Here is a 24,006-nt window from a genome sequence, read left to right on the forward strand (position 1 = left end):
ACAAATGCTGCATTCATGATTCAAACCGTTAATAAGATTCTCAGGCTGGGCAACTTCAGCGGACGTACCTTGAGGTGCCTCGTTCTGGGACTTATTCCAGGCCATATGTTTAGCAGATTTCTATTTCCTGCATCTGATGCATAGAATGAAGGTTAAAATTACAGTCTCTAGCTGTACAACTTAAGTACAAGTGCTCGCAATTTCTCTCGGGAAGTCTTGGGAGAGCTTATTTAGTCTGGCATAAGTGATAAGGCCGCTGTCATCTGAACTGGTTTCGACAGCAGCGTGTTTAAATGCGTTTTGGATAAATATGGTGCACTTATGTATTAACTTACAGCTTGTTTGTTTGTTTATAGTCTCCCCCTGCACCCTGCACTTTTCACTGCAAAAGGCTCCCAGAATGGCTTAGGGAAGATAAATAAAAAAACACAAGATGGTCCCTGTATACAGGCTTGCAATCTAAAAGACATGACAGCAAAGAAAAACATGGTGGGGAGGAAGGAGGCAAGGAAGCAAACTCAGGTGCCAGTTCTTAAAGTTAAAAAGTTCTTATAATGCCCAGTTGGGGTGGAAACAGTTGAGGGAGAAAATAAGCAAAAACAAAGCAAAACCCAGCTGTCTCAGGAGAATAAATAAAGTGGGCCTTTCACTCTCATCTCTTCTGCCGCCGCAGCTAGATATCATGACTGCTAGATGACAGCTGAGAGATAGGAGGAGCCAAATGGAGTTTCTCTCAGCTGAGCTGTGAGTTGTAGTCTAAAACCTCTGGAGGGCACTAGCTTGGTGAGGGCTGGCTTAGTGGGCTTTATCACATGTCAAGGGTTCACAGGGAGTCGTGCTGACGTCTGCCCCAAACTACTGTTTGGTGGCTGTTGACAGATGAGGGCTAATGAACTGTAGATGAATTGGAACATAGCCGCTTCTGATCATCACCCTTCAGGCTATGGTGTGTTGGGGGGGATTTACTCAAAGTAGACCCACCGAAATGCATGAACATGACTAAATTAGGGCCATTAATTTCAGTGGGTCTATGCTGAGGAAATCTTAGTTGAGTGCCACCCTTTATTGCTGTTTCTGAGCAGGTGCAATTTGCTCAGTTGCTGGTGTGTTTTTATCACCTGTATGTGATACGATCACGGCACCCAGGAATAACCTGGCACCAGCAGCCCGGGATTCTGTAATCCCTGGGATTTTTGAGTGTGACGCACAAGGGAGTGGCGCTGGAGACTGCCTGGTAGCTGCAGCTAGCATAGCTATAGAACTATTGAAATTCTGGGTTTAATTAAAGTGGCTGCTCTTGACCCCTTTACAGCCCATGATAGCCCTGTGACTTGCAATAACTCAGGGAACATATCTTTTTCTTAGATGTAACCCCTGCTGTCCACTATGAGGGCTGTTCTCATGGCTGCCCTGGTTCTGTGAGCCCACCTTCCTCAAATGCCAGCTACAGTTACATTTTAGGCAACATCTCATATGAATATTCTCACAAAAACCTACATACCACTTCCTCCATTTTTTTAAAAAAAATATTTAATATAAGTTCAGTTTCCCCTTTATTGCAAGGAAGCTCGCATTGATTTGGCTAATTGGGATGCTGCTCAGTCAATTACATGGGAAAAATAAAATGTGTTTAGTTTTCTTGGCAATATGCACTCCTGTTATCTATTTAATAAGCATCTGGGGCTCTTATAATTGTAACTGGAGATTGCCTTGCGTGTTCCATGCAAACCAGCTTCCCATGACCTCTTTTTTGCTTGCTGTCAGCACCACTGGCTCTTCAGGCCTTTCCAGATAACTCATTTTCATTGCAATAAATATGCAGTTGTTCTTAATTTGTTGCACGAGAGCCAAGCACCATCCCTCAAGTAGCATTTCTGTTGCAAGGAGATTTCATCCAGCACTCAAAATGCAATATTTTGTGCCACAGGAAATGTAATTAGGTAGCATAGCCATTGCCATGACGGCTGTATTTTATGTGGCTGAACAAGTGTTATGCAGATGTATTGGGTGTGGTCTCTCACCCATTTCCCCCATTCCTGTGCCCATGATGTTTAGTGATTCTGCTATAATAGTCCCTAATATACCAAAATATCTGTTTTAGATACTGAGTGCATGAACTCCCATTGTGTATAGGAATCATAGAATCATAGAACTAGAATATAACATAACTTTTTCCTAAATAAATAAATAAATATCAGAAAAGTTCCAACACCCTGCCATCTCCTCATGAACATTTTCTCTTTCTTTTATTTTAATTGTTTGAAAGCTGTGCCCCTCTCCTCACCATAACTGAATTTGAATTATAACAGGGGATGTATAAGTTGGAGATAACAAACTAGGCTATATGCCTGGGTAGTTAAGTAGTGCTGATGGTAGTGCATGGACTGGAGATAGGAAGGACAGTGGCAGAGGAAGGGAAACAGTCCCATGTTGATATGGCTGATTTGAACTGGCAATTGGCTGATGCAGATCAGGAGCAAGGAACCTGTGCCCATATTCCTGCAGACGTGTAGGTATTCCATTGGATCGCACACGAGCTGATCGGGATCCCAGACACATGCAGCCCATGCTAAATGGGTGGGCATCAAGGGGGTGGGGCAAAGGTAGAAGGCCTTGATTCCATGCATGCACCCCCACATTGTATAGTATGTTATACACAATTCATCCACTTGTGGCAAGGGAGGGACTCAGTGGTAACACTCATGCTTTGAATGAAAACTGTCCCAGGTACAATACTGGCAGTACATCCAGTTTCCCTTGTGAGCCGAGAAAGGGGTTCAAATCACCTGCCATGTTTTCCTTTTTGGCACAGTTCAACTGAGAAGGTCTTCCATTTTCTTATGCTGCTCCCATTCGTTTTCAATATGCATCTGCTGGAGAAATTCCTGTTAAATTGTGTCTTTTGACCATTTTAAAGCAAAGGTGTTTGTTCTGTAAGCAGGGGTGGACAAATATGCCTTTTTCCAGTCTGTGACATTTTCGCATGTCATTACCACAATTCTGTTCCATTCCATTCAGTATTAATCCTCTCTCTCTCAACTGCCCCCTCCTAAATAGTGTTCAAATTGTGTTGGATCTTAACTCAGAGCCAGTGTGGTGTAGTGGTTAAGAGCAGTAGATTCGTAATCTGGGGAACTGGGTTCGCGTCTCTGCTCCTCCACATGCAGCTGCTGGGTGACCTTGGGCTAGTCACACTTCTCTGAAGTCACTCACCTCACAGAGTGTTTGTTGTGGGGGAGGAAGGGAAAGGAGAATGTTAGCCGCTTTGAGACTCCTTCGGGTAGTGATAAAGCGGGATATCAAATCCAAACTCGTCTCTCTTCTTCTCCTAGCCTTTTGAGAACAGAGTGGCTCCTCCTGTCCACGGAAGGCTTTTGGTGCAGTGGAAAATCCCACTGGTTGAACTGGGGAGAATGCAATTTTTGCACATTTCTTCCTCACCCCCCTGCAGCTCTCACCATCCATTTGTTGACTATCGTGGACAAAATGTTAAGCCACAAAATCAAGCTCAAGGATCCTGCTGTGATCGGTATGCTGGAGTGACCAAATTTCTCAGAAATCGGCAACACCTACCATTTGTTTCACACCTGCAAAACATTTGTTTCATTATGTCCTTTTATTAGGTGCCCCATGGCCTGTGTAGGAATTGCTGACCTTCTGTGAAACAAATTCTATAGATCCGAGGCCATGTAAAGAAAAAGCAGCTATTTTGCCTTATATTATTTTACTTGTTTCTGTGATATTTCAAGGGTGGGTTTTATAATTGCTCCTTTTACAGAAAAGGCAAAAAGGAAATGCAGTTCTTGTAGGAACAAAAAAAATGGACATTTCCAACAAGTAGTGATGGAGTCCAGCCGTCATTAAATGGCGCACAGCATAGAAAAATGACACAGAAAGCCAGCTATATTTTCATGATGGATAAGAGCAGCTCCTTTCTCTGCCCTCCTCCGATTTATTCTCCTTTGTTCTCCCCAGCCGCATGGCCATTTGCCAATGTCTCACGTTACCTCATCCGGTCAAGGCTTTTATTACACACATCACCATATAGGGTCATCACTGCCCAGAGGAAACACAACTCCATTTAAGGTCAATACATTCCAATACATTGTAAAGCTTGGAGTGCTGGTCACGAGGTCAGGGGGCACCCTGCAATATTACAAGCCTCTGCTATGGCTTTATGACTCCCACAAAGTAGTTCTCCAGTACTGATCTGAAGATTTGCTTACATGTAGCAGACATGAGGGCTGGTTTGGTCTACTAGTCTTTTTTGCTTTTATGGAGACACCAACCGCCTACCAGCATATTGCCATCAACAGGGTGTCAGTAAACTGGTAGGATGAGTGTGCTGTTATGTGGGCTCTTCGCTCCTGGAAACAAGACATATGGATGAATGTGCTGTTTACTCTCATTCTGTTTTGTGTTCTATTCTAGGTTATTAATAATATGGAAGCCTTCATAAAGAAGAGAATTCACCAAAGCCCTTTGGCTCTAGGGGACATTGAAAAACATATACACATGGTATAGCATTGCTTTGCTTTTTTTTGTAGAACCCCACCCTACTGACTTTGAAATCACTTACTTTTCTTGTGGTCTTAAGAAGTTTTTATCTCCACATACCTCTTACGAAGTACTTGTTACCACAGCATTTAAGGCCTAACTCGGGAATTGCGAACTTGTGGTGTTTCAGGTGGTGATGGACTCCAACTCCAATCAGCCTCAGCCAGCATGGCCAATGGTCTGGGATGCTGGGAATTCAGTTAGTGTGCAGTTACGTTGATGGAAACCTTGAGAGAGTTCTTTGCTCTGCAAGGCCATCCATTGATGTGTTAAAATACAAACAAAACAAAATAGTTACATCATTAGGGAGTTCATGGCATAAGGGAGGGAAACACATGTGGACTGCTCGTATTCAGTCCTTGTGAACTTCAGCTAAAAGGGTCAGATAACAACAATACTGTACAGATACTGCACCTTGTGACCTTGAAGAGCTGTTGCAAGTCAGAGTAGATGCTGCTGCGTTAGATGAACAAGTAGTCTGATCTAGTATAAATCAGCTTTTGATGTTCAGGGAATTGTTTTCAGGGAAATGTATTACTTCAATTTAACCTACTCCCCCCAATGGTTTATAAGCAGCTCAAATGAACAGGAAGCTGTACCTCTCTTTTGGGGTTCTCTCCCTGATCTCCCTAAGAGCTGATTACATAGCAGCATACAATAAATAATTTACATTGGAATGGCTATTTTGTATTATATCGCTGTAGCATAAATATTCCTTGTAGTAGTGGAAAGTGATATTTGATGGTATTAGAGGACAGTGCAGTGGGTTTTAAAAAACAAACAATGGTTAAAAACATGAAACTAACAGTTCCCTTCCCTACTTTGGTTCAAGAAAGGGAGGACACTTCTTTCTGTTGGAAAACAGTAAATCAAATACCCTCAAGAGGGATTTGGGGAATTGATGTGCTTTGCACAAATTCTTCTGAAACATGAACATGTGTGGTTTGTGTGTGTACAGTTAAATGCTTTTTAGGGTGGACGTTTTTCTAAGTAGGGCTGTGTTGCTCTCTGTTTAGAATGAAAGAGACAGCTGCAGGTATCCATAAGAACTAACTCTATCGCAGTGACAGAATGAAAAAAACATTCCTACATGTGTTACAGATTGCTTAGAACTTGGATAAGACCACTGGAAAAATGATTTTGCACTGCAGTCCAAGATAATCTTTGGTATGCATAACACCAGTATATGTGTGCCTAAGGAGGACAAGTTATTTTAGAGAGCATTTAACTGGGCTTCTTAACATGAAGGCCCTCCTTGATCTCCCGGCTACTTCCTTGGTCCACTTTGGCAAACAGATCAAACCAGAAACTATTGAATCGTTCTCCATTGGCTGCTGTTTGTGCAGAGAGGATTTGATTTGCAGCAGAAGCGAGAAGCTATCCAACCCTCCGTGGCCACTTTGAAATGCAGCTGGGCTACCTGCTTGTCACCCGTCAATCACATGGTATCATATGACATCACAACTGAAAGTTCAACCTAGGGCGGCAATGAATCAGACACCCAAAGACCTGTTTTTATTTCTACCACAATATTTTCAATTTTATGAAGGCAGATTTTGGAGGAGGCCAGTAGTAGATGGAACCTTCAGTGCGTACTTGGAACTATGCTTTGGTTGAATTTGTTGTAGAAAGATAACCAGTATGTGAGGAACTGGAGTGCAAAGCTTAATTTCCAGCATGGACACCTTGCAGGTATACTAGATGCTAACTCTTCATTTCCAACATGCTAATCTTCTCTGTATCGTTCCAATTTTAGTATATGTGCTGCTGGAACGAGCATGTTGGAAATTTAAAGAAGTAGCAGGCATCTTTCTTCATATGTGGTGGACATTGAAAAAAGTTAAAGTACATTGGGTATATTGGAGCGGAAATTTATGTCGAGTATATTGAAAATAATTGTGCACAGTTAAAAACTCTGGCAGTATTAAAGTAATTCAACAGTATAACATATTTTGAACTGATGTAAGATGGGAAAATTAAATTGGATGGATATATTAAAATATGCAGGAATGGTGGATAAGTTAAATGAACCTTGGAAGGGGAGAGAGGGAAGTCAATGAACGCATGGTATAATAAAAGATGTTTAATTTGAAATGTAAAATTTGAAAATTGAATAAAAATTATTTAAATAAATAGATGCTAACTCTTCCATAATCAAGGAGAATAACAGCATCCTGAAGAATCTGGATCCCACACCTCTTGCCTCCAGTTTATTGCTCTAAGAAAGTGGAAGCTCGGTTATCTTTTATTTTGTCATTGTTTTGTAGAACTAACTTGATGGCTGTATTACACTACTTCAGACAAAATTTAAGCCCAAGACACCACTGTGTCAGAAAACTTCTGATACAACAATGTGAATTTCCAATGGAAACGATAGGAGAGAAAAGCCTTGAGGAAAACCATATGTTCACATTTTAACATGAATAAGTCATCTCCTCTGTAAAATGTAACCATAATTTGGAACCCTTCCCAGGAGAATTGATGTCGTTTCCCTTTTCCTGTCTTCAGTGTAAATGATGAGAATCATTTTGCTTTGCTTAGGCTGTAGGAGCAAGATTTTTAATCTGTTGGTCTTCATCCCTCCCCACCCTGGCACACATTTCAATATAAGTATATATTTTTTTCATCCCCCCCCCCCAGTACAGGTGGGAAGGCTCCATTCTGCTTGTTAAATGTAAGCAAATGTAAAGAGTGTAAAATGGAATCTTGGACATCAGTTTTGTTGCAAGCTACTCGCCCAAGCCAAATAACAATTCCTTCTAGGTAAAGTAGCACATTGGTTCCAGTACTCCAGCTGTCCTGTGACATTGGATTGTGTCTCTTGTGACCTGGTAAAAGTTATGAGCAAGTGCATTTGGGGTGTTCCTGTAGAAGGCTGTATTGTTCCACCATTATCAGAATGTAGTTCTACCCTGTCAACAGGTACACTTGAACAAAATTTGTGGTCCCAATCTCCATGACGAGCAATATTTTCTGATGACATCGACCTCATATTGCTGATGACTAAATGGAATCGGATTCTGTGAAAGAAAAGGAGCTTAAAAGTCACGGTTGAAACTGAGAAGCATACTTAAGGAAATAGTTCAATAACGCTATTGATTTGGCTTGTGTTTACTGCATTGCTTTAGGATGTAATATATGACAGCCCTCATGTTATAATTCCCCCCTCCTGCGTTGGTGTGATGTGGCTCTGTTCTTCTCTTTTAAACAGGGTTTGTCCCAGATACCATTCCATTATCACAGGAGAACCGTGGTTGCTGGTAAACATCTCGCAGGTAGGAAATCATCTATGAACCTTCTAGGTTGTTCACCCTTCAGTATCTTCAATCGGATTCCCCCAGCGTTTTAGCTAGAGCTGCTTCACATTTTGTACGAATCTTTTTCCATTGACATACTCAAAGCATGTGTACAGAGAGTTGAAAAATCCACAATAAGCAATAATCACACTTTGATTGTCTACCCACATGCAAGTTGTTAACTATTAACTACTGTGTAGGAGTTTTGCAACATGGGGTGCTCATTTTCATAAATTTAGGTCAGAAAACTTCTTAAAGTTGCTTTGGAAATATGGAAAAACGTCTTAAAGTTTCTTTGGAAATATGGAAAAATATGGAAAAATCATATTTTAATACAGGATCTTCTACAGGATCTTCACGGATTCCTTCTTCTTTCCTCCCTGAGTTGTAAAGGGTGTTTGTTAAATATTAAAAATACGGCCTAATAAGACCTGATATGCTGTCCTAGGGTTTTTTTGAGCAATTCACCTGTTCTCTGAGGAACACATCAAAGGCCCTTTATGAACAGTTGTTCACCCCATGCATGTCTGTCTCTCTCTCTCTCTCTCTCTCTCTCTCCCCCTCACCCACCCACCCACCCTGTGAGAACTCTATGTGGTTGTCCACGTTTCTGTCCTTAAAACCCTTTTGTGTGAAAAACTCAGACATTGTGTGTGTGTGTGTGTATAACAGATTCTAGCATAATACTTCCACAACTTCTAAATGCGGTAGCAGGAAAGATCAAGTGGATGACTCATTCTCGGATTGGATTGTAATTTTAGCTAAGAAAAACACATTCATGATGTTCCAACAGCTAACGCTTGTTGCAGGGATGTTCTCTTGACGAGGGCTATCATCAATCCTTGCGAACCTCTTTCATACTGCAAGATCTGTTACTGAGAAAAGCAGGTGTTGAAAGAGATGGTGCATATTACAAAGACATAAAACATTCCAGGAGTTGACTTGCAAAAAAGCAGAGCCAGCTGGTGGCAGAGGACAGTAAATTCAGTGTTATGTTGATCCTGCTTTGTTGGCAGACAACATCTGGGCAGCAAAGTTCACACAGCTGGATAAATGTTGCACCCTGTAGTTTCTTTTTCCACTTGGACTGAAATGGAGGTGTTGGGCATATAATCTGACCTGAACACGAGGCCAAGATGGTGCTGTGCAACAGTATTTCCATTCTGTCTGTATCTGTCCTCGTTTCCCCTCATCTCTGCCTCCTCGTTGAAACAGAGAATGCGGAGACAACTTGGTGCTTCAGATAAACAAGATATATAAAGCAGATGATGTAATGAACAACCTGCAATATTGCACATAACAATTGATCCGAATGTGGAATTTTGTAGACACACTTCCTTCTGGAAGAACGATTTGGAGAGCAAGCCGTATTCTTCCAGTGGCTCTTTGTTTTATTTCTCCATGTATTTATAAATAAAAGTATTTATACCTTGTATACCTGGTCCAAAAGCCAGACCACCCAAATTGAAATATGATTATAGAGCTGTGTAAGGCCAGGTGTCTCTCTTTAGACTGAGCCTGTGTCTTGTTCTACTCATACCACTTTTGCTGTATGCTTTTGCATGCTCATCTCAATGTATCTTCAACTGCTGCTGCTGCTGCTGTTGTTATTAAGTGTTGCCTTGGTCCCATAGCCATATTATATAGAGGAGTGGTAGCCTTCTGGCTACAGAAGATTGGGAAACACCAATCTAATGGACAGATGAGATCAGCCCAATCTGGTGCCGTCCAGATGTTTTGGAATGGAGCAGATGGGAGTTAGAGTCCCAAACATCCTGAGGACACCAGAATTGGGAAGTATCCCAGAAATAGACATCATGATTGAATGTAATCAGAGAGAGAGAGAGAGAGAGAGAGAGACTGACTCTGGGCCAAATTTAATGAAATTGTTCCATTAGTGGGAGCCAGCACAAGAGCTCCTGCTAGAGCAACAGGGCTTTCCCCCCTCACTCTTTTACACAGAATGATCAGTAGCAAGATACTTACATGTGTGTATGCACAAAAGGGGCACAAATCCAGAATTTTGCAAGCTATCTAAATCAATGTGTAAATTAGGAACTTCTGTGAGAAATTACAGTGTGGTCTATTTTTGTGTTTGAGGATATATCTTCCAAGCAATGTAGAATCCTGATTATTGCACACCTCACAAAAAATTGTTTGCATAGAATTGTAGAGTTGGTAGGGACTCTTGAGAGCCATCTAGTCCTTCCCCCTGCAATGCAGGAATCTCAACTAAATCATGTGTATAGAATCATAGAATTGTAACGCTGCTCTTCTGTGACTGGTGTCCAAAGGGCAGAATCCTCTAGCTTCTCAAAGCGTATACTCCAAAACCACTATTGAAGATTGGACAGTCTTCCAGGTGCAAGGTGATGCACCTGAAAAGGAGATCAGGACTCCCAATGCACCTTCGGAAGCTATTTTCACATGGGCACTCTTTGGATAACAGTTTTTTTAAAAAAATGTAGAAGAAACAAAAATGTTTCCCGTTGCCCCATGTTGTGTCCCTGTCCTAGGCTTGATAAAAAATGTTAATGTTGTACTCTTGAAAGCCTTTAATAATTTATACAGATTTATCATGGTCCTTTCCCAGGCAAATGGAAGTTTGTTAATTTCTTTTCCCATTCATTCATAAATACAATATTGTGGAGTACTTGCTACACCTCAGATGTGGGAGAGTTGGCATTATGTGATAGTTGATAGCTGTAGGTTGGCAAAAAGACAGCATTTCCCCTTCATCTTTTTCCTGCTTTCTAAATATGCCTGTTCACACTGCTGCCAGAGTCTTCTGTAGACCTCATAGTCAGCTAGCAGGCTCATGTAGGTCTCAAAATGAAGACAGCTGGGCCAGATCATGCCAATTGCTATTCCCTTTCCCAGAGCCAGCCCACTTGTTGCTTCCCACTCTGAAAACATTTGGAGAGTTTGTCATCCTCAGTAGTGGAAAAAACATACGGTGTTTTGAGCAATGACGATATCAACAAAGGAACTTTTCATTTAAGAGTACAGCAACGGGGATAGATATGCAATCTGAATTATTCATAAAGGGGAAAAATTGAATTGCAATTGTGATCACTAAATCTTACGGGGTTTATTCATTAACTATATTCAGCTGCTTATACTTTTGCACTTTCCCTTTCAACTGAAAAGTATCCACTTATTTTGGGCTTAACACGCACAGGTGAAACAAAAAGTGGAAAGAACAGAAATCGTTTGTACTTTTATATGCAAATATTCTGCCATGATAAATAGTGTAGTGGTAAATTTGGAGGTATAGGTGAGCATAATGGCATAACCCATAACCATATTTCCAGGGCCACCAACAGATGGGTAGGAGGAGTCAGATTTACATGGGGCAGGGGGCAAGGCCAGCAGACTCTTACCTTTATTTTCAAAAAGTGAGTACATTGGACATCTCTGAAGAAAGTTAGGGCACAAAACATGACGGTAGCTCTCATGCTTTGGTACTCAGCAGGCAGCATAATTGTCAAGGACACTTAATCACTTAAACACATGGGTGTCCATAGCTGGGTCTAAGCGGGGGGACAAAGCTGCAGGATAACCTCTCCCTTGAATTTTGTGCACTTACAAGATGATGCTTTTTGTTCAAAGGAGCCATGGAAACTGGTGCAAATATATGGCTAGATAATAAAGGAAGACAAATGGGTTTAATTTTTGCAGCTGTCTTTTCCCAACTTCGCATAAGTGTAGTACCAGTCACCACTTGTGGCACTGCTGCCCAATCCTTAGTGTGGTCTGATGTCATAGATCACCCACTCATAAATATAAACAAGGTTGTCTAAAAATATATTGGTTTATATTTTTAAGGATACAGAAAATACATTGTGTTTGAAAAAATGTTGAATGCATTTTTAAAAGATAAAAAGGGGATTGCAGATAGCATGTGTTAGGCACTGAAATGTATTTGAACCCCTGGGACACTGTATGACTAACTACATGGTTCATCTACATGTAAGCAACTACATATTATCTTGCTATCCAGTTATATTCTTATTCTCATTTCTCTCTTCCACAATCAGCTTTTAATGCCCTGAATGTTATATACCAAATATGGTGGGGTTTTTTTTGTTTTTTGTTTTTTAAAAGATAAATGGTGACCCATAAAATGGAACATTATTGTGTCAGGTAAAATATATATATGCTACAACACCCGAGTTACTGTCATGTATCATATTTGTTATTGGTATAAATACACTCCATTCCTTTATGGCTGGAATAACTGCAGGGCCACCATGCTTTAGCTAGCGAACATCAATGCAGTTCTCTTAGACCTCATGTACAGGTGTTGACAGATCTTTGTTTTTCTTATGGCTTCTTCTAACAATTCAAAATTAAAGGAAACGAGAGAGTTCTGAATTTGATCTCTTTAGCATTAATGGAGGAATGTACAAATGAGCTATCTGCAATGCATGCTGCAGGAATCTCTCTCTCTCTCTCTCTCTCTCTCTCTCTCTCTCTCTCTCCGTGTGTGTGTGTGTGTATGTATGTGGCAAGATAATTAGTTTTCAGAAGATTTGTGCAGCATTATGGCAAGATGGAGGAAAAATGGAAGATGTGCTATTATATATCAGTGTCTTGGAAAGACTGATATGAACAGCTGAGACCACACTGTGTGCACCAATGCTGATAAGTAATGTGCTTGCCTGATATGGGGACTGACTTGAGCTGCAAGATAGCTAGGCTCAGCATGAAAAACTATAATATATATTTAGCTTTCCAGTTGCTTAAAAATGGTGTGTGTGTGTGTGTGTGTGTGTGTCTGTATGTGAACATTGTTTTGATTTCATAATCTGATGGGACTGAAGTGCAAAGATAATTGGACATCAAGGCAGAATGAGGGAAATGGATAGTTTGAACGGAAGCAAACATTAAACGAACCCTGATTAAAACAGAAAAGGGGAGCTGTTTGCCTCCATTGTCTAGACTAGTGTCCACTGCCGTTTTATCATGTAAGGGACCCTCACACCGTGTTTGCTGACATTCCATCACTAGCTGTCGCTCCACTGTATCCACTGCAAAGAGTGTTAAGTAAATGGAAGTGATAACTCCTCACAAGAGAGCTATCAACAAGTGAGGAATTTCATCTGTTCGTAGGGTATGGAATTCTATCTCTGGAACTAGACCACCCTTGGATAGGCAAGATTGTATTCAATTGAAACGATGTTGGTGGCATGGCTGAATCTCTGCTCTGTTTCTAGGTTCAGACAGCCATGAGATTAGGCCTGTTTCAAGCTGTCTTGTTTTCACGGTTGTGCTCCTTCTTCTGATCCTGATCATTAAGAGCTTAGGTTTCTACTTGAAATATTAGTATTTGCTGTCACTACACCTTTCCTCCGGTTTGCCCCACCCCGCAAATCAAGCAACCAACTTATCCTTTAGATTCCAGAATGCTTGAATAGTATTTCCATCTCAAATACCGGCTTCAGTAGTATACTTGTTACACTTGGCTTATTTTAATTGACACACTTCTTTGTGTACTTCTGGTCAAAGGAATGTGCTAGTAAGTTGGCAAAAGGAAAATGAATGATGGCATATTCCAGAATACCAGTCACGTTTGCAGCAAGAAAAAGAAGCACTGTCTGGGCTACGGGATCTCAAAGGCTATGCTTACAATAGTGGATGTAGTGGTAATACACCTAAATAAGAATCACAGAATCATAGAAGTTTAGAGTTGGAAGGGACCCTAAGGATCATCTAGTCCAACACTCTGCAATGCAGGAATATGTAGCTGTCTCATGCGGGGATTGAACCTGCAACCGTGGCGTTATCAGCACCATGCGCTAACCAACAGAGCTATCCAGGCTGTCTCAAAATATAAAACATTTTGCAGAGCGCATGTAGCTTGTAAGGTAATGGGTACACTGTGCACATTCACATCTTTAAGTGGGTATTTGTTCCTCACATATATAAACTGAAGCAGGGGAGAATATTTATCCTCCCCCTTTCATGCAACCATTCATCATCTTTGAATGGCTTTTGGAGGATAGGCATAAAGAGTTTATGTCTTTCCTTTAAAGATGATGTCTGAACAAAAGAGAAAAAGCCCTTGGCTGTTTCTTTCTTAAAGGAAAGGCAAAAAATCCTTAAAATGCTTCCACTTAAAAATGAATTAAATATTTATTGGGAAGGGGTTAGGGTGTCCTCCAACTTATAAAAATGGCTGGGTAGCATACTTTGTGGCACCAAATTTAAACATCCTAAGCTAGGCACAGATGAACTTCATTATGTGAACCTCAGCAGAGCCTTGCTGGATCAGACTAAAGGCTCATCTAGTTTAACATCCTGTTTCACAGTGACCAGACTGATGCCTATGGGGAGTCCATAAACAGGGCATGAGCACAGTAGCATTATCTTGCTGCTATTTCACAGCAGATGCTTTTCAAAGGCAGGCTACCTCTGATTCCAGAGGTAGTATGCAATCATCATGGCTAGTAGCCACTGATAGCCTTATTGTCTGTAAATTTGCCTAATCCCACTTTAAATTCTTTATGTTTGTGGCCATTACAGTACCTTGTAATTTCCTGAATCCCACTTGGATTCTTCTTTAAAAATCTGGTGTTATGTTTGCCACTTTCCAGTCATAAGTATGGAGGCTGATCTTAGGGATATTTCACATTTGATTCTTTTAAGAACTTTTGGGCGGTGAATACAATCTGGACCAAGTGATCTGTTAATTTCCAGCTTGTCGATAAGGACTAGAACTTTTTCTCTTGTCCTCATACTTGTCTGGGATCTTATGACTCTCTTCTTGGAAATGTCAGTTCAGGCATCTTCTACATATTCTGCAGTGCAGACAGGAGCAAGAAACTAATTCAGTTTCTCTGAATGTGGAGCCGAGTAGGAAATTAAACCCCAAACTTGGTTAAGCAAAGAACTTTGGATTTAAGGAGATTTTGTCTTATTGACTTCTCTGTGCCTGCAGGTTGTCTCAGATCTGAGAACTCCAGCTTAACTGGAAAATGGATCAGACTGGCAAATTGATTTTCTTGCATTCTCACATGACTCCTAAAGGAGATATCTAATTATCTGAAACCTCGCTCCATAAATACCCTGCTTCCTGCCGGCCCAGAGGACCACTTGGGAGTTCAATACAGTAAAGTACAAGCCACATCAAAGCATATTATACTCTTTCCCTAAAACGTATGTATTTAATTTTAGAAGGGGACGGAAAGTTAAGCAGGCACTTGGAAAAATTGTCTTCCAAACTTGATTGATACTTTAAAAAGGGGTGGGTGGGTGGGAAGCATAATCAACACATTTTTCAGCCAGCGCCTTAAAGAACAGAGCTATGACAGTCTGCAATTTTGAGGCAATTCATAGCGTTATGGTCAATTGATTTTATGTGCCTGTGGGCTTGATTATAATAACTTGTAATCATTATTGGAATGCATATTTTGTGGAGAAAGAAACTAATCAAAACCTTCTAACCCAAAGAAAACTACAAGTAAAGAACAAAACACTATATAAAGGTTGCTGTAAGATCACATGATAATGAAGTGCATCCATTGGTATTTAAGGTGCTTAAATAATTGAACTTCGGAAAATAGTCTTGGACGTAAAATGCAATTTCTAGTCTTAATGTGGGGCTAAGGGGGTGTGGAGTGGCGGATCCACTCCTGCATTTGAAACCCTGTTGCCAGCAATGTGGTCCCTACCAGCTCACCAACCTTAGTGTGCTCAGGCCCTTTGGGATTCATGGGGCTTTAGATCCAGTGGTGTCCCATCTCTGATCTCCATATTCTCCATTTCATGCAGTAATGCTAGTGGGGGGACCTGCTGCTGGCAGCTTACCACCCACCTGGGCATCACCTGAGACATCTACCACGGTGGACTCCCTCTGTCCCAAGTGGTGCTGTTCTCTGCCGATGGGATAAATCTATACAATCCCATCCTCCTGAACCACTGACGTTTGCATGTGCTCCAAGTCTCATAAATTTGGACCATTTCAGTTGAAACCTGCCATAGGATTAATTTCAAGGGACTTGAGTACTTGATATTTTGTATGTGGGAGGGGAAAACTTATAATTGACTTATAATTTCACAGTGCTTTTTCACTGAAGAGTTGTAGCTTTTAACTAAGCATATTGCATGTAAATATAGTGTGTATATATATATTGGAATGAAGGTCAGTGATTTTTGGACTGAAACAAAAAGTAGCACAGTGGTACCTCGGGTTAAGTACTTAATTCGTTCCATAGGTCCGCACTTAACCTGAAACTGTTCTTAACCTGAAGCACCACTTTAGCTAATGGGGCCTCCTGCTGCCGCCGCGCCGCTAGAGCACAATTTCTGTTCTCATCCTGAAGCAAAGTTCTTAATCTGAAGCACTATTTCTGGGTTAGCAGAGTCTGTAACCTGAAGCATATTTAACCTGAAGCGTATGTAACCCGAGGTACCACTGTATATGAAACAAGATACCTTTTTTTCTGAATCGAAGAGTGTCATCATACACGCTGCTGAGAAACCAGTCCATAAGTGTCAGGAACTGCTCATTACCATCTCATGTGGTGAGCCGTGTAACTGCAACCTCTCAGAGAAGAACCTGTCAGATTTGAACCAAGGTCTATCTTCCTAGGTTTATCCTTCTGGGCAGGAATGAGTATAAAGCACTCCATTTTCCAGCTGAAGAAACTTACTCAAACAACAAAAGTCTACCAGCACAGGGGTCAGCAACCTTTTTCAGCCATGGGCTGGTCCACCATCCCTCAGACCATGTGGTGGGTTGGACTATATTTTTTTGGGAAAAATTAACGAATTCCTATGCCCCACAAATAACCCAGAGATGCATTTTAAATAAAAGGACACATTCTACTCATGTAAAAACACGCTGATTCCTGGACTGTCTGTGGGCCGGATTGAGAAGGTGATTGGGCCGGATCTGGCCCACAGGCCTTAGGTTGCCTACTCCTGCTCTAGCATGTCTCTTTTCCATCTTGCTCCTTGGTTCTGACTCCTTCCTGCCTTGTTTTCTGCTTTCCCTTGCTGCCCTTGCTGCCCATCCTTTGAGTTTACCTTTGCTGCCCATGGTTCATTTTTGATAGCAGGACAGGATTATGCATAAGCTTCTCTGCATGGATGCACTGCATTGACTTGCCACATTGCACTTGTATAGCAGTTCAGGGCAATTAGGTGGCATCTAATAGAATATGGGCTCTGTGATACGTAAGCACATAGAATTGTCTGAGTACTTTGTATGTGTGGCAGTAAAAACCATGACAGCTGTGCTCACAGCCTGAACTCATCAGTGAAACATTTGTTGAAAATTATAGGGCCAAGCAAGAATTTTGAGAAGAGGGCAGCAGGGGTTGGGGAGAGATGACAACAGAAATGACAAGGTATGGCAACAGTTTGATTTTGTCAGAATTTGGTTCACCCCTCTTTGTTCTCTTTAGGCACAGCCTTGGAGTTCCTAGATAACTCTGCAGTAAGCAAAACTTTCAGCCGTGTGGTATTCTCAAATTAGTGTTGAGTATTGGCATTTTTGTCTTCCTTGGGACCAGTGTATCTTTAACTTGCTTTCAGTAGAGCATTCTGGCTGTTGAGGAGCACATAGAAGACATGTTTTTTTGTAGGGCTTGCTGGCTGGTTTCACTTGATTCCCTTGAGAGCAGGCTGGTCATCCCTGAGAATGCTGTGGGAATGTTGAGCTGGTTTGAATACTTGCAACACAGTCAAGATCACAGATAGCCCACATTTAGTGGTTTTTGCCTTTGACCAGTTTCAGACGTAGAGGGAGTGCAAGAGCTCCTCCGCTCCGTACAGCTGCATTTCATCGTGACCTTTGCATAGTTTGATCAAAAATTGCACAGCTGGTTGGGGGCCCTATGAAACCACAAGGTTAGAAGAAAATCTTGACCTTTTCGAACTCTTTTCTGCACATCTAATTTATTGTGCTTTGTAAGATTTAATTAGATAGGTTTTATCTTGTTGCTTCACAGCAGAGTGTGTGCCTTGGCTTTCCTAAGCCTAACTTTCCATCCGCGCAGGCTTGAACTTGGAAAACATGTTTGCTTTTATGAGTGCTTCCTCTCCACCTCATAATTATATTTGCCTTTCATCCCATTTGGAATTTCTCATATGTTTGATTCCTCCAGCAATGAATATGATTGGGGAAGGTATGCAGCACTTGCTTGCAGCAGCTACTTCAGCTTCTCTGCCTTTATTACACATTCATCTGCTTGCTTCTTTTCTGGAAGCTTATTAACCCACTCGCATGACACAGTCCTTCCAGTAAGGCAGTGCCAAATGGTACAGCAGCATGCCAGAACACTTTAGAAATGAGCATGCTGTTTATTCTTCCAGGGATTAAATAGAATGACTTCCTTCATCTAATATTTATGCCCCAGTCGGTTCAAAATTCCTCTTCGTATTTTATTTTTAAAAGAAGTGAAAGAAAGAGATGTGCACCATTTTTACCATCTCCACCACCACCATCATATTGTTTTAGAAATTAGTTTTAAGGATTGCTGCACAAATACCATTTTTGTGGTCTGCATGCTAAAAACATAAGCTCTGAGGAGAAACAAGGGAGTTTTTGAAATATGTGTGCCATGACTTGACAGAAAGATGTGTGCAAATGCCAGGGAAGCTATAATTGGCCAGGGACCACCAACTCATGTACATATCTTAAAAAACATGTGTGCATGTTCCATATTGAGTGAAGCAGCCTTTAGAGAAGGAGGAATGCTTGGAGCTCTAGGATGTTTTAGGGGTGAATGTTAGAACTATTGCAGAGTTATCGCTACTTGTGACTGTTTGACCTGGCTTCATGTCAGAGCTGTTAACCTCTAAATAGCACAGGTCCCCCCCTTCTTGTTCTTTTTTTAAATAATGTGTTCTCTCTCCCTTTAGAAAACTCCTCATTAATGTAATTTATGGAAACCTTAGTCCCTGAACCAGAAGCTTTCCCCAGTTCTAGGAACTGCATCAAAAAGGGTATGAGAAATACTCAGCTTCAGGCTGAATGCAACTGTCAGCTACCCTGGTTTGCCTTATTTGTTGCTATTAATTTATTATTTAGGTTTGTACCCATCCCTTCAAAAGCATTATCAGGGCAACTGATGATAAAATATTGAAAGCACCACAAATTAAGAGTTACATTACCATAAACTGAAAAACAGCAACACTATAGAAGCAGTATTCGCAAAGAACAGACTAATGCAAGTTTTTAAATCCTGGAAAATAAAAAAAGGCCTTTGACCGGTGCTGAAATGAGGACCCAGATGAGCCTCTTCTGGAAAAGTACACCAAAGATCTCTCTTCTTGGTATTGCCACATATCGGGGGGGGGGGGGGGGAGGGAAGGTGCCTGAAGATTTTGCAGTCCAAGCCGGACCATGTTGAGACTGGTGATCTTTCAGGCCTTGTATCCTGAGCAAGGCTGGAGGAACTGCAAGGGCTACAGAGTTTGGGCCCACTGTGGCACTGGAGAGCGCACCTGTGTGCAAAGGTTGTGATCCAAGCCCCAGGCTCTCCCCCACAGCTCAGCATGTGCCTGCTCTTTCATTAATGCAGTTGACTTATTTACGGGTTTCCAGTCCCTTTTCTCTTTCAACCAAAGCCCCCAAAGCGGCTCACAATAAGGTATAGAATTTACAATATGAAACTTCTTCTTTTTTAATTTTTTAAAAAAGCAAAATAATCATGCTCTGCTCACTTCACTTCTCTGAGTGGTTGGTAAGAAATTCTATGGGAACAAGTTTGGCTTCCCTTGGAAGGAGGTTAATGGAAGTGAATCATGTTTCCATTTGTTTACCAATAAACAGCTTGAGTCTCCTATTGGATATTGAGGGAGAGACATCACTGAACCCCAGAATTCTCTCTTTTCTTAGGTAAAGGTAAAGGTACGCCTGCCCGTACGGGCCAGTCTTGCCAGACTCTAGGCTTGTGCGCTCATCTCACTCTATAGGCCGGGAGCCAGCGCTGTCCGCAGACACTTCCGGGTCACGTGGCCAGCGTGACAAGCTGCATCTTGCGAGCCAGCGCAGCACACGGAACGCCGTTTACCTTCCCGCTATAAAGCGGTCCCTATTTATCTACTTGCACTTAGGGGTGCTTTCGAACTGCTAGGTTGGCAGGCGCTGGGACCGAACGACGGGAGCGCACCCCGCCGGGGGGATTCGAACCGCCAACCATGCGATCGGCAAGTCCTAGGCGCTGAGGTTTTACCCACAGCACCACCCGCGTCCCTCTCTCTTTTCTTACATAGGCCAAAAACTCAATCTTCCCTATCTTGTCCTTGGTGTCCTGGTAAAAAAACTGTACTCTACTGTTTATTTACCCAGACACAGAGCTTCATTACTCTCTCTCTCTCTCTCTCTCTCTCTCTCTCCTTTTCAGATGCCTCCTAGCCATGCAAAAGACTTGAGGAAGATCCAGCAACTGAAAGCCATCTACCCATTTCCTTGGCAAAATACATGCTTGACAACTTTGCCAGGACCGCTAAGAGAATTTGCAGTAGTGTTTTTGATTCTGTTAACTGTCTCCTATACACCCCCAAGTCTTAAAACACAGAACACATCCTTTAAAAAAATGTCTCCCAACTTCTTACACCTAAAAGCCAGAAGAGAAAAGTTTTCATGGTCCTCCCATTAATGCCATATTTGTTTGTGTATTTATTTGCTTGTGGTCTGGGGACAGGTTACAACAATTTAAAAACACAATATTAAATACAGATTGCAATCGAGACTAGAATGTATCCTTATACTAGGTGTGAAAGATCTGGGTAAAAAGGTACATATTCCCCATATGACTAAAATATTGTAATAAAGGGAAGGGAATTTCACACCGCCAACCCTCCATCATCCCGCTGATCAGAATTGGGATGCTCATATTTTTTTTTTGGTCCCAAGCTCTTGCAGGAGCCAGTTGACTTGCACAAGACCAAAAACTGAGTGTCTTTTTGGTCCTGCATTTTGGTGTGAGATAGCTGAGTTACGTGAGACCCAAAAACCGGATGTTCTGGGATCCAGCCAGAAACTGTGATGACCAATTCCAGGATGTCCCACTCAAATTGGCACAGTTGAGGGATATGTTTAGGGATGGCCAAAGAAGTTGCACTCTCCTGACCCCTTTCAAAGCATCTGAGTGTGGTGGAGCTACCAAGAGGACCCAGTCAGTGGATGGTCCTGGAGGCTCTATAGGGAAAGAAGGAGGCCTTTCATATTAAGTCGGGTTGAGGAATTCCATACTGAGGTGAACCACCATCAGGCAGGGGGAAGAGGCGTCCTCAGATTGGTAGGCAGCCTCAGAGCACAGTGACAGAAGTCATATTTGGGGTGTGTGCATGTGTATGTGTGTTATCTTATGTGTACTTGGAGTAAGTACAGCATATAGTTTGCAGCAGGAGGGGTTAACCTGTGGCTTTTTGGATGTCGTTGGACTGCAGCTCCCATTGGTCCAGCCTCCAAGGCCATTGGCTAGGGATGATGTGAATCCAGCAACATTGGAAAGCTCACAGGTTAGCCATCCCTTGCTTAGAGTCTGCAGTTGAGTGGTGTGAAATGAACCCACAACTTGTAGTGGGTTTACCTTAAGATCCTCCTTTGGTTTTAATTCGTTTTCCATTCTGATATTGGTTGGCTTTGAACTGCAGTGGAAGTTTGGTTTTGTTTTGACTTTATTCTAACTCAGCAGGAGGCTGTCTCCTTATACATATGCAACGTGTTTGCAAGAGAGATTTTTCTCTACTATAAATGTGAGGGTTTAAAAAGGCTTGTGTTTTTGCTGGTTGATGCCCACACTTGAAAGGCTGGATACATGATGTGGTTTTGTAAGAAGTGGAGTTGAGGAAGTGTAGCACACAGGGATGTTTTGATTACTGTTTTTTCTATTTAGAGCGGAGTCTTGCTTTGAAAATACTTGGTGTCTTTTAAACGGTCACACTTGGTGGTGCTGTTCAAAACAGCAGGGGCGAAAATGCTAGGGAAAATACTACCTGCCACTGTAAAATGCTATCTTTCAAAATACCTGCCCCATTAACCTGGAGACCTGTCTAACAGAGAGCTGTAATTTGACCCAAGCTCTTTCAGATGCACCATTCTCCTTAATTCCAGGGAGGAAGTGAAAACTGCAATTCTGAGATAAGTTCCATAGCAGTTCTTTTTTGTCTTTTGAAAATGTGGCCCAGGGTGTCCACCTTCTCTAAGTGGTGCAGGAAGGAAGGAGACACACTGCAAGCATAACACAACTACCTGCTTTATTCTTGCATTAAATTAACTTTTAAAAATACATATTTAAATTCCTGTTCATGTTGCAGTTCTCTCTGTTCTCTTTTTATTCCCTTTGTCCCCCCCCCACTGCCCCCAGTCCCCTTTCTGTCCTTTGTTCCTTTTCCAAAATTAGATTTAGAAAGCCTTAGAACTGCAACTACCTCCTCAGGGAAGGAAAGTCTTCTGTGCTGAAATACTTTTCTCAGCTCCAGTTCCTACAGTATCTTTTTCAATAGTGTATGCAGCTGCTTCTCAATGCCTAGCTAGTAGGAACGGTTGTATAGGAGAGGGGAAATATATCTGCACAGAGACATTTGTAGCTGTAGTTAACAATTATGTGTCAGCATTTCCACTGCAAACCCTCCTCCCAAGAGTTTGTGATTCCTGCCATTACAATTTTGCTACAACCCAAAACTTGGCATTTCATACTTGGATCCGGAATGACTTTTTGATTTTTAACATAATATTGAAGCCAAAGCAATGCACTACAAACTATTAGGCTGATGCAAAATTCATGCTTTTTAAAAGGAGCATCCTTGCATGATACCATGCCAGAATGTAGACTAATAGTTGAAGGCAATCTGAAGTGGAAAGGCATATACAGCCCAGTAGTTACAGTATATACTCTAGTATAAACCGACTTTTTCAGCACATATTTATACTCGAGTAAGGTGGGCGACGACGGCAGAGGGATGAGCGGCCTGAAAGGAGCCCTTTCTTGCCGCTGGTCCCACCACCGCCACCCGCCTCTCGCAAGGGCAGGCACAGGAGCTGTGGTTGGGAGAGGCGCTGCGCTGTGCCTCTCCCAACCACAAAATCCTATGCCTGCTCTTGTGAGCGGCAGAGGCGGGACGAGCGGCCCGAAAGGAGCCCTTTTGGGCTGCTCTTTCCTCCTTCTCTGCCTTTGCTGCTGGCGGTGGAGGAGGAACGAGCAGCCTGAAAGCAGCCCTTTCAGGCTGCTTGTTCTTCCTCCGCCGCTGCCTCCACCGCCAGGTTTGTGGTGTGGTGAACCGGCTTATACTTGAGTCAATAAGCTTTCCCAGTTTTTTGTGCTAAAATTAGGTGCCTCAGCTTATACTCGGGTTGGCTTATACTCGAGTATATTCGGTACGTTATGCAAGTAATGCTGACAGTTGAATGGACACAGAGACACTTACTCTCTCCCAGTGTGGTGTAGTGGTTAAGAGCGGTAGACTCGTAATCTGGTGAACCGGGTTCGCTTCCCCGCTCCTCCACATGCAGCTGCTGGGTGACCTTGGGCCAGTCACACTTCTTTGAAGTCTCTCAGCCCCACTCACCTCACAGAGTGTTTGTTGTGGGGGAGGAAGGGAAAGGAGAATGTTAGCCGCTTTGAGAATCCTTCGGGTAGTGATAAAGTGGGATATGAAATCCAAACTCTTCTTCTTCTTCCTTTTAGGAGCATTTCTGGAACCTAGCTTACATTAGGGAAATCAGATTAATGTAAATGGCTTACATTCTGGGGAGTGACAAAGAATTTAGACCTTCTCTCTCTTATCAAACTGGCAGACACTGCAAATTAGTGACTGTTAGCATGCAGGCATTTCCAGGTAGAGTTTGCACTTTGCAAGTGGGATATTATTATTATAAAAATGTATAGGATCTGATTCAATTTTGGTTGATATATGCATGTAACAAAGTGAATCTTTTGCTCACCTTGCTCTTCTCTCCTATCTTTATTTGTTGCATTTTTTATTGGATACATTTATTTGCTTGCCAAATCTTTATTTGATGCATTTATTTGCTTGCCAAACTAAAAAGGGTTTGAGATTTGAAGTTCTCAGATGAAATGCGACCACTTTTTGTTATGTGAATTGGCCCTAATTATCAGCTCTGTCTATCCTCTTCAGTAACTGCTGTAGTAGTATGTGTGAATCCCATATATAGAACTACTCAGCTCTACTT

At 41.9% G+C, this 24,006-nt stretch overlaps 1 protein-coding gene across 16 annotated transcripts in view; it reads left to right on the forward strand.

The window, feature by feature from the left end:
* Positions 1-24,006, forward strand: part of LOC310767168 (uncharacterized protein) — a 393,524-nt gene that overhangs the window by 101,593 nt on the left and 267,925 nt on the right. For 14 of the 16 annotated variants that reach the window (XR_014550646.1, XR_014550647.1, XR_014550648.1 and 11 more), the window contains exon 3: positions 7,769-7,832. The exons of 1 other annotated variant lie outside the window; for it this stretch is intronic. Coding sequence is in view for 1 of the 15 variants with exons in the window: in XM_083624129.1 (XP_083480255.1) it covers positions 4,444-4,518; positions 7,769-7,832 (139 nt within the window). In the remaining 14 variants the exon portion in view is untranslated. Of the gene's footprint in view, positions 1-4,311; positions 4,519-7,768; positions 7,833-24,006 lie in introns of those variants that run through there. One more of the 16 variants, XM_083624129.1, reaches the window with a different exon arrangement.

The sequence above is a fragment of the Podarcis filfolensis genome, assembly GCF_964270895.1.
Source record: "Podarcis filfolensis genome assembly, chromosome: 7".
Classification (NCBI taxonomy): Eukaryota; Metazoa; Chordata; class Lepidosauria; order Squamata; family Lacertidae; genus Podarcis; species Podarcis filfolensis.